The 11,325-nt window shown below is 38.9% G+C and overlaps 2 protein-coding genes across 4 annotated transcripts in view; one reads left to right on the top strand and one right to left on the bottom strand.

The window, feature by feature from the left end:
* Nucleotides 1-677: 677 nt before the first annotated feature.
* LOC148847887 (alpha-L-fucosidase 1-like) lies at nucleotides 678-3,208 on the top strand. Its single transcript, XM_088949674.1, has 3 exons — nucleotides 678-1,857; nucleotides 1,935-2,174; nucleotides 2,263-3,208. Exons 1-3 carry the CDS (start codon nucleotides 1,310-1,312, stop codon nucleotides 2,969-2,971), a joined length of 1,497 nt encoding a protein of 498 aa, XP_088805800.1. The 5' UTR covers nucleotides 678-1,309; the 3' UTR covers nucleotides 2,972-3,208.
* Nucleotides 3,209-6,419: 3,211 nt separating this feature from the next.
* Nucleotides 6,420-11,325, bottom strand: part of LOC148847886 (BEACH domain-containing protein C2-like) — a 117,878-nt gene continuing 112,972 nt past the window's right edge. For all 3 annotated transcript variants that reach the window (XM_088949672.1, XM_088949671.1, XM_088949673.1), the window contains exons 31-33: nucleotides 7,144-7,934; nucleotides 6,927-7,049; nucleotides 6,420-6,828 (exon numbers count right to left, since the gene is read on the bottom strand). In XM_088949672.1, coding sequence (XP_088805798.1) covers nucleotides 6,754-6,828; nucleotides 6,927-7,049; nucleotides 7,144-7,934 — 989 coding nt within the window. In that variant the 3' untranslated portion in view covers nucleotides 6,420-6,753. The remainder of the gene's footprint in view (nucleotides 6,829-6,926; nucleotides 7,050-7,143; nucleotides 7,935-11,325) is intronic.

Here is an 11,325-nt window from a genome sequence, read left to right as displayed (position 1 = left end):
GAAGCATCAAATTATAGACACCATGATTAATGTATATTCCACATGCCTAAAATAGTAAAAATAAAAAATAAAAAATAAAAAAATTTAAAACGCTCATATGGTACAATCAACAAACAAAAAATAAAAGAGGAAAAGCCATATCTCTTATGAGAAGCAGGATATATAGAAAAAAAATGTCTTATTTCTTTGAAACTATAATGTAGAATTACACATAATATAAATGAAGAAACATCTTATATCATGGGGAGATATTCCCATGTGAATGTGGGGCGTGCTCTGTGGGGAGCCTTAATTAGGGCTACAACGGATTGGATTGAACCATATATAAAGAGTTAGGGGGTGCAATTTGAGTTGGCCAAAGTTACTATTTTACACTGATTTAAGTTTGGGCCATTCAAAATTTGACAAAATCCCAATCCAAATCTGCCCAAATTGAACCATAAAGAGTCAGATTTGATTTGCTAATATGGGGATATGAATTGAATCCTATTGGATTTAGTTTTGATTCTTATCAGATTTGGATGCATGTTAAGCTTGAAAATTTTTAATGAAAATAAAATAAAAAACAAACCAATCAAAATATCATGGATTACCATATAAAAGGGGATATTTGTCTTGATTTTACCCTTTGCTTGTAGTTGTATCAACCCGTATCATTGTAATAGAATAGGTGGTAACCAATCAGATGTATTTAACAAGATTTACGAGGGATTTTCATTGGTCAAAATTCTTCCTGTATCATGCCTCTCCACTCCAGTCTCCAGTTTTTCTGAAAATGTGAGTTGACTCGTTGCACGTCAACTCACCCGATTCTGAGTGTGTGAAACAGAGGCCCGAGTGGTCCACCCACCTCCACGAACGACATACGGAACTGACACCGGCAGCTCGCAGGCAGAGAAGAGACGAACGACAAGCACCCCAAACCTTTTCACCTTTGGAAATTAAAAAATGATTCTTGTAGAACGTGACTGTGAAACTGTGAATCGAATCTTTGATAAGATGGAAAGAAAACCAGCCCCCCGTGACCGTGTAGGCAATGGTGATGACTGATGAGTGGTGAGGATAATAGCTAGCAAATAGCAACTACACATATATATAAGGAAGAATATACAGAACGAATCCAAGCAGTAAAGTATCCCCACTTTCGGCTCTGCTTTCTGTCTTTGGCTTGGCTTTAATTTGTTGAAAAAGATTCTCAATCGCCATCTTCCTCATTTTCTCTCCTCACTTCTTCTTTTTCTTCTTCTTCTTCTTCTTCTTCTTCTTCTTCTTTATCTACATACATGCTTCCAGAAGACAGAAGAGGAATATGGCGCCTATGATCCGGTTTTCTTGGTTTGTGGTGGCATTGGTACTTCAAGTGTCTAATTTGGCCGAGTCGAGGCGGGAATTGACAATAACACCACCATTGCCAGTTCTTCCACTCCCAACAGCAAGTCAGTTGAAATGGCAGAGGCGAGAGCTTGTCATGTTCCTTCACTTTGGGATGAACACCTTCACAGACACGGAGTGGGGAACTGGGCATGAGAAGCCATCTATATTCAATCCAACTGGATTGGATGCCCATCAATGGGTCGATGCTGCTGCTGATGCGGGAGTCACCCTGGTCATACTCACAGCCAAGCACCATGACGGCTTCTGCCTATGGCCTTCTCGATACACAGAGCATTCTGTCAAGAGTAGTCCGTGGAAAGACGGACATGGCGATGTCGTCCAAGAACTGGTGGATGCAGCCAAGACTAGAGCTGTAGACGTCGGGTTGTATCTTTCGCCTTGGGATCGACATGAGAAGAGATACGGGCTGGAGAGACCATATAATGAATATTACTTGGCCCAATTGCAGGAGCTGCTCAACAGGTACGTAGATTCATTAATTAATGGAGAAGAAATTAAAAAGGATTTTATATGTACTTTTGTCTTTGTTTAATTTGCAGATATGGGAGTGTTCAGGAGATTTGGTTCGACGGAGCCAAAGGGCCGAATGCGCCAAACATGACGTACTACTTCGCGGATTGGTTCTCCATGGTGAAGGAATTGCAGGGTTCAATCAACATTTTCTCTGATGCTGGGCCTGATGTCAGATGGATTGGAGATGAGACGGGATACGCGGGAAGTACGTGCTGGTCCACCATCAACCGAACTTCTCTGAGAATTGGAGATGGAAGCATTGTGGGGTATGTAAACATTCTCTGAGAATTCAATTCAACTCAACAACAATTTCATTCTATATGATGGTAAATCGATCCATAAAAATTAATGCAGTGATCTGAAGACGGGAGATCCCAGAGGAACCGACTGGGTGCCTCCTGAATGCGACATCTCAATCCGAACAGGTTGGTTTTGGCACAGAACGGAACGGCCAAAAGCATTAAGCGAGCTACTGAGTATCTATTACAACTCAGTGGGACGGAACTGTGTGATGCTGCTTAATGTACCACCCAATTCAACTGGGCTGATACAAGACACCGACGTCCAAAGGCTACGAGAGTTTAGAAAAGCACTTGACACCATATTCTCTACCAATTTGGCTCAAGGGTGTAACGTCAAGGCCAGTAGCCAAAGAGGAGGAAAGGACGGTGGCTTTGGACCTGAACACGTTCTTGACGATGACCATTTGTGGACGTACTGGGCTCCAGGAGATGAGTCCAAGAGGGAGCACTGGATCGAAGTGAAGGCGCCAGCAGAGACAGGTTTGAGATTCAATGTCGTCAGGGTTCAAGAAGCAATTGGGCTGGGGCAGAGGATCAAGTCCCATGAGATTTATGCTGATGGGAAGCTGGTGGCCAAGGGGACGACTGTTGGTTACAAGAGGCTTCACAGGCTTGGACAGGGAGTGATTCATGCTCGTACTAGTGTGATTATCAGAATCACAGATGCCAGAGAAATACCTCTGATCTCGTCCATTGGTCTTCATTTTGATCCATTTTGGCACCCCAGAAGAGGGTTACTTACAGTGGAGTTGAAGAACTAGCTAGCTAGCTCAATGAGATTGAGCCAATAAGCTCTTGAGCTTATGATATCTACGGATCCAACCCAAGTAACCAACTACTCTTTATTTAATTTCTCAGAGATATAGAGACATCATATAGACCTAGTGGCTTTCATACTTCTGTTGTTTTTTGGAATATTGTTGCATGTCATTTGTCACATGTGATAAAAGTTGGAGAGCTGTCAAAGTTACAGAAGAAATGAAGAATACATACAACCATGTGAGTTTGTCCATCAACAGAGAAAACCAGTAAAGAATAAATGGCCCATATGTGCAGGGGCCCGGCTGGACACACTAAACAAGGCTGTGTTATCACTATCCCCCATGAACAAAAACTAAACTTATCAGTAGTGCTTTAGCTTTTACTAGAGAGAAGTTGCCAGTGAAAAGACGAATTACAGAGAACATAGGTTGAAATCATCCAAGCTAAGATTACGGAGGTAAGACCGATGACGACGTTGGAAGATGAAACTGACCACGGTGGGATCCAAGTCCAACTCCATTGATCATTTGATTAGGACGTATTACCTATTTTCCTCACTTGTCTAATCAAAGACAGTGATTTCCAGTCCCACTTCCAAATACTAGTAGGACCCCAATAAGATAAAACCGACGCTAATTCATCCAGAGTGGCTTGTCTGTTTGTTCTTCTGAATCCTCTTCATTCGAGGGAAGAGCAAGTAGTTAGAAAAAGGAGGAATTCCAGCAAAGCAGGGTGATTAATTAATGGAGAGGAGAATCCAATAAATACATGAATGGTTGTTGGGAATCCATCATCATCATCATCATCATCATCAAAAGAGGTTGTGTTAAAACTTGATTTTATATTTCGTGGGTCAGAAAAGTATAGTGGCTTTAGCGTCGGTTTTAGCTGCGGCTAGTCATCCTTGAATGTCTCTATAAAAGTAAAAGGTCTTCCTTTAGCAGCGGTGGTGGGAGTCTGGGAGATGAATCGTAGATTAGGAAAACAAATGTATGCGCAAATTAAGAAATTTTAATATTAATAAATTATAGGGTAAATTACAGATAAATACCTTGTACTTTGGGATAAATAACACTTAGATACCTTGAACTTTCAGAAATAGACACTTAGGTCCATTCGTTAATATTCTATCAGTTAAACATTTTATAATACCAAAATTACCCTTTTCATGTATTTGCATCACTACAATCAGCAATTTTAGAGGCATTGTTCATTTTCTTCAACCTTATAAAAAATTGTAAGGTGGGTTTTAGCGAGATTTCTGCTAAAATTTATTCTAAGTTATATTTTAGTGGCAGCTGGGCTTAAAAATCTATAACAAAATAGTTACTTGTAATTAGGCGGGAGGCATTGTTCATTTTCTTCAACCTCTCGCCCATTGACAAAGTTGGAGAGCCACCTATCCGCAGGTTGAATCTGATCTTCCTCATCATGAGAGAGGTCTCATAAATCTAGTCCTTGTGCAGTACGAGAGGGTACTTCAAGATCGAGTTTAGATGTAAACAAGTCTTTGAAGTGGGAGAAATATTCTGTTTTTTATTGTACATTTGAAAGTTATTTTCTTAATTAGTGATGGGTTTTCCTTTATTTTGTACCTTACATGTGGGGACAGTGTAATAAGATTTGGACTGGACTGGATGGTTGTACCAGTGACCTGGTGACCCAATGATATACTTCTTTGGATCTCAGCTAAAATGACAGCCAGTAATCATCATGATTAACCAGTAAAATCATGACCAAGTGAACATTACGGTTCTGTCTGGTCTGAGTCGTACAGCATTGATGAGAAATATTTCAGTTCTCGTCCTCCCTCTTGTGACTTTTAGATCTCTCTAATGGTGCTCTTTTTTTTCTTCTCCTTTTTGCACCTTATGAAGGTTATGGTGCTGCTAGAAAATCTCCCATGAGGGGTTTTTTAATACAAGTGGTATGATCATATAAGACCTGATCATCTTTTAGCCAATAAATTGGGTTGTAGGAATTCTTTGGTCTGTTATTCCATTTGCGTGAAGAGAGAGAGAGAAGAGATCGCCATCTTTGGCCGGCATAGTTTTGTAGAACCTTAGAGAGAGAGAGAGAGAGAGAGAGCAAGGAGATGGTGGGGGAAGTTTTGCTGAGATCAAGGAGAGTAGGAAGTGAATCACTATTCACGTTTGGACTCAAAGGGAGTGTGTTGATTCATGGGTTAAAGGTTTTATTGATTAAGTATCTATGTTTCATAATATGTATTGAGTGCTTATTCCATGTGCTCAACTTGGCTTCAGAACCGTCTCAGTTAATAGTCGGGTCTATTGGATCCGGACCGAAAAACCCGATTATACTCCAAATTATTATTTTTATTTAAATAAATTAAAATTTAAAATTTAATAATATAATCTTGATAAAAATGTTAAAAAAATACTACATTATTTATATGTTAATAAACTAAACATTTTTAAGTAATATTATCTCATTTATTATCTATTAAATTTACTATTTCAAACATAATATAATAAAAAATTATAAAGAAATTAAGAAAATATTATATATTTAATAAAATAATCAGTTCCAAGTCTGAAACAGTTTGGGACAGGCAAGAACTAATTATTAATACAAAATCATGAAACCAGAACTGTTATAATTGGTTTGTTCAATTCGGGTTCGTCCAATAGACCCAACCCGTTGACAGCCTAATTAAATTGGTATCCTCTCAAAATGTAAGAAAAATCCCTACAAATCCAAAAGCACTGGATCCAGAATGCATCTCCTGGTTCATATCAGTGACTTGTATAAGAGGTCCATTCGTGTTATAGGTGTGGTACCAAGGATGAAAGTCTGAACAATCAAAACTGAACCCAACCAGATTTCTAATCATCATCTAAGCCCTGTCCCAACTACAACCAGATCTGTAATCAAAATCACAAGAAGCTGAAATTCCCTTCAACAAAAACAACCATCCAGCAGAATCCCTTTCCCTCCTTATGCCACCTGCTACCAATAGCACTGAGATAATATACCACTAAGTTTTCTCTGCTCAAAGCCATACCACATCTACTATGTTTCATACGAAAATGGAAAACATGAAAGTTGCTTAAAAGTAAAATGGTTATAATTCTTCAGAAATGAACTACCAAGTACCAATTGAAGAATGTACCTAGGCAGTAAAAACATATCCATCTCTCTTAAATCAATAAGCCCATTTACAGACCGGAAACTTGGAAATTGGAACAATATGATCTTGGTCTCGTCGTAGTTTTGATGGGTGAGGCTATCCGCCTTGAAACTCTGACCTCTTCCTCACTCAGAATAATTGCGGCAGACATTGCTGGATCCTTGACCATTACAGAATTCACCGTAACTTCAATTGCGAGTTTGAACAATGTTGCACAGCTAGCTTTAGTGTATGGGAACCAAAATTAATCTCCATATTTAATAATTTATGTTTTTAAGAGACCTTGGCACAGTTGATAAAATACAAAGGGAAATCTAGAATTTTCATTTCAAATTCTAAGAGAATATTGGAAGATACAACAATAAATACATGACCTGTAAACAACTATAGGCCAATTTTTTCCCCTTTGGTTGGTAGCTGAAGGCCCAAATTTACAACTCAATTTAGTCAAAAATTTTTTGTACAAAATAGCATGTGACACAAAGTTGTTCCACTGGTATATACACATTTGACATTCTCAATGTTCAGTGCCTGATGAATTTTGGCCCAAGTAGTCTGAATGCGGCGCCCTTGAAAATTCCCGCTAATGACAAATCTTATATACAATTAAAACTGAATGGCTTAAGACATTTATTTTATGAGAGGGCTAAGCCCATCTCCTTCCCATCCAAGCTTAAGCATTTGATCCACCACCTTCAAGCTCAACTACAGGCCAAAGAAGCAGCAAAGTCACAGTAAGCCTCTTGAAAGGAGCTGTGGTTGTGATTAAAAAAAAAACACAAAACATAACTATTATAACTTACAGATGGATCAGTAAAAACTATCAACTGTTTGTTTGATGTTGACACTAAAAGATTAGTGTTATCCTTGTTCAGAGCCAGAGTGGTTACGTCTTGCCCTTCTCTCAGGTTCAGTGCATGAAATACCTGCTAGTAGTAAAGGATTCTTTTCTTGTTAGAACAGATTTCTAAAAAGTGTAATATAAAACAAAACGATCTTTATTTCACATTGTTTCCAGACCTTCAGAGTATGCAGATCCAGGAAGCAAATAGAAGGCATTGAAACTGTCAACTTGTTTAAGTTCTCATCAGTTGACTCCATAGCAAGATCACTGATCTCATGCTCGTTTGATTGCAAACTTTTTCTGCTATCATAGATGTTGTCCTTCTCTGAAGATGAATTCACTCCAATTATAGCATTTTCTCCATCAACAGAAATCTCCATGCAACTAACAGTGCAACAGAAAGGTGATAGTTTTGCTGAGGCAATTGGAACCCCATTGATGGTGAAGGTGTTGAGACTATGCTCTGATTTGTTCCAGGTCATTATAACCCCTCCAGAAGAAAGGCAAATAGCATGTGCCTCCACCCCAACCAACCTCCTGATCAATCGGCCACTCCGTATAGAATGGATCAGCACATCTGAAGAGTAAGAACATGATGCAACAATTCCGAGATCGGAATTGGCACAGCAACAAATTATTTCCCTGAGATGGCCCCTCAGTACATGTATAGGGCCTTCAATACGGCGTCTCCAGTTATTGTCTCTGATAATGTGTGCCAGGTTACCAGTGCTCGAAGAGGTGGGTGTGCCAGACCCAGAGGAAGACTCTGAAATGTTGCTAGAGTGTGATGTGGATGCCCAATGTACCCTCCATAATATGACTGTTGCATCACGAGACCCAGTCACAAGGTAGTTGCTATCTGGTGACAAACCAAGGCAAGTCACTGGAGCACAATGACCCATGGCTGTTTCAATGGTTTTTGCTCCATCAGTTGATATCAACTTGATACTGTTGTCCACATGCCCACCTAATCACATTTGTAAAAAGGATATGGTGTGAGACTATGAAAGCCAATTGAATATGCACACATGGACATAGTGTAGGGCTCCAGAAATTCAAATTTGTCAAAAGGAGTCATAAAGCCTCCTGATTCTGATGCAATAAGGAAAAAGAAAGATAAAGGTGATGATACAAAAGTCTATCAATTCATACAAATCATGAACGGTTTATGTGTCCAGGTAGATAGCATATTGCCCTTGATGCTCCTTTTTATCAACCCAGTAAAAAATTTCCAAGTTAGTTAGAAGCTCAGATACGTAGAAAATGTTGAACAGTTGGAAAAATTACCCTCAACATTAGCATCTTACCTACTGAATTCAACCAAAGTTCTTTTTTGTACATGTGGAGTTTTATCATAAATGGTAATGAAAAAAAGTTAAATAGGAATTGCTTGCTTTTGAAGGTTAGCATTTTTCCAGGCAAATTCTCTCCAATATTTCATAGAAAAACCAAATTGCAAAAGTTCACAAATCACAAGTGCACTGCTCCAATTTCCACAGTTATAAACCTAATACAACATTCATATAAACTCCAAATTGCAGAACAAGAAAATTTGTCCACCTAAAATTAATATTAACTGCTTCTTAATTGCACTGTTTAGTGGATAAATTGATTCCTAAGCTTTTGTCATTGAATTCATAAGTTTATTTTTATTGCATAATAGTACCCAACTGATGTGAAGGGATTCGTTGGAGCTTGGTATGTAAGTGGATTAAGCAGGGATGGAAAATTAGCTTGCAACATCTTCCCTTCACCAGTTTTTTGGGCAGTGTGCGGTGAAAGAAAGAGCAGAATTTTTGAAGACAGACAAAGTACAAAAGAAGAGGTGTTTAAGAGGATTTCAGGAATGTGCATGAGGTGCACGAGGCATACGCCTCTAGCACACCTCATGAAAAAAGCGCATGAGGCGTACGCCTCTACCAAATAGGTTTATCAAGAGAAAAAAAATTCAGATACACACTTAATCCAAAATAGTTTAATTGGATTTTTGGCTCTGACAACCCATGATGCAACAATTCAGATAGACACTTAATCCAAAAGGGCCATTTGAGGGCGAAAATGGTTAGAGCAAGGAGATAGCTTGACACATCCAAGGAAAATGATGAGGAAATCCAACATACATGTTTTCAAAAAGAAGATAGCAGAATAAAGGCAATATAATTGGAGCTAACGGTTAATAATTCCCTCATCTATGTTTTTTTCATATTCCATGGCAAGATGAGCTTCATGCAACTTGAGCTCAGATCAAAACATAATTATCCAAAAAAAAAAAAAAAACAAAAAAGGTTGAAGAAATTCAATAAGCAGCTAGGAAGAGAGACTCGGGAATGGGTGGTGACCAAGTTCGTTCGTAAGGACAACAAGAGCAGTTTTAAAGTTATTGTGAGTGAGAAATCCAAATAAAATGTTGATGGAACAAGCTTGACTGTTGGTGCTCCATTGGAGAATTTGCGACAGGTCGAGGATTTTGAGGTGGTGGAGGTGAATTCCTCTTCAGTTGGCAATCCAGAGGCTTGTGGATCTGTTGATTTTCATGAATCTAGAATTTCACCTCTGGGTCTGAACACTGAGTTCATGGAAGGCCTTGCAATTGGGGAGGTATCTTCCAGAGATGCCACAGAAAGAAAATGAGAGCTCTGAGCCTTGAGGAGATGAAGGTGACAGAAGTTTGAAGGAAGGGGTTGAGGAAAGTCTACAAATGGTTGAAGAAAGTGAGATTGATGCTGGCAATCAGTTAGAGGGTATAGAATTGACAAATAATGTTAATTGCCTTGAGATGGTAATGGTTATTGGGCAGCTTGGAGTGGATAAGAGATTTGGGTTTGAATGTGGAAGGGAGAAATAACTCTCGTTTCAAGTTAGTGGCTTCCCAAAGTGAGGGGAGGGGGAGCACAGTGATTGACTTTGAGATAACAGGAGGGAAATCAAAGTTGGAAGCTCATTAGGTGTGAAGAAATTTTGTGGAGCAGGCTGCCTCAAAGGTTTATCATAGGAGAAAATACAGAACAAGACCTTTGCAGGATAAAAATGGGGAGAAGAGACAGGTTGATGATGATCAGGATGAGGAAATTGTGATCGATGAAACTCATCGTGTAAAGGAAAAAGTTGACTTGGATGAGTTGGTGGACACAGAAGTTGAGTAAAATTCTGGGGATTTTTTTTCTGGGTGGTGAAGACTTTGCATGAAAGACATCTAGAGAATTGGAGGTAGGGAGAAGTGGCAGCAAGGTAGATGGGCTCTTTTTGGATTTAGCAGGTTTGCAAGTTTTTCAGGTTGCTGCAGATGGGTCCTTAGACAGGAAACAAGAGGAAGTTGGCAGTGGTATTTTGACTGAAGGAATTTGAAGGGAGGTGAATTTGATCCATAGGAATGGTGTTGGTGAAGATCATCCAAGCGGTATCGATAGCATATTGTTGTATGATAAGAAGGGTGCAGACTCTAATTGCAATGCTGTTAGAGGATTTAGAAGCCCCAAAAAAAACCGAAGACATACAGGTTTCATGCGTATTTAATAGATTGAAGAAAGGTTTGTTCGGGATTGGTCCAAATAAGTTAAAGAAAGTAAGGCAGTAAGAAAGTCAATAGAGTTTTGGGGATGAGCTTTTGGACTTGTTTTTTAAGTTTGATTCTTTTGGTTGGGTGTCGGTGGGTTTTGTTGGGTGGGCTTTAAGAAAGGTGTTGGCCGTTTTGTTGTTTTTTATGTTAGTTTGTTTTACTTTTATTTGTGGTTTATTTTGATGGGGTGCTGTTTGCTGGGGAGCTGATCGGAGCTGGCTTTGTGCTTGCTTGGTTGAGGGGGTCTTTTTAGAAGTTTGGGTGATTTTTCATCACCTCTTTTGTTCCTCTTGTATCTCTTTTTATTTTTAACAAAATTTTGATTTTATCTTCAAGAAAAGGAAAAAAAAAAAACTGAGCCTCTTACCAGTCATCACTATGTCAAATGCCTTAACTGCATTATACTGCAACACGTGGAAATCATGCTTAACTGACCAGCTTCCATATCATTTTCTGCCCATAGAATGATGTACATCTAGGATACTTCCAATATGCTCAGCTCATATATAGCAAATGGTTGTTGGTTAAAACTGCATTTTCCAGTCCCTTTTATGCATCCCTACTTGGAGCATTTTTCATGTCAGGACCTAAAATGTTCCAAATCAAGAATTGACCTCCATATTGAAATCCATACTTGATGGCCTTTTGACACTAAAATGATATGAAGGATCAGCACATGCAGAAGGCCAAAGGATTCTCTCATACTTATCAACTGAATTCTTTTGTGACAAATTAATGTCATACCCAAGGAGTACTCCCTTAACAAGGAAAACAAAGCAACACTAAAGAACTCCTAAAATAG

The sequence above is a fragment of the Nelumbo lutea genome, chromosome 6 (assembly GCF_056320005.1).
Source record: "Nelumbo lutea isolate HS-2025 chromosome 6, American lotus-T2T, whole genome shotgun sequence".
NCBI lineage: Eukaryota > Viridiplantae > Streptophyta > Magnoliopsida > Proteales > Nelumbonaceae > Nelumbo > Nelumbo lutea.
The sequence above is the reverse complement of the archived record's forward strand: the minus strand, read 5'-3'. Positions and strand labels throughout refer to the sequence as shown.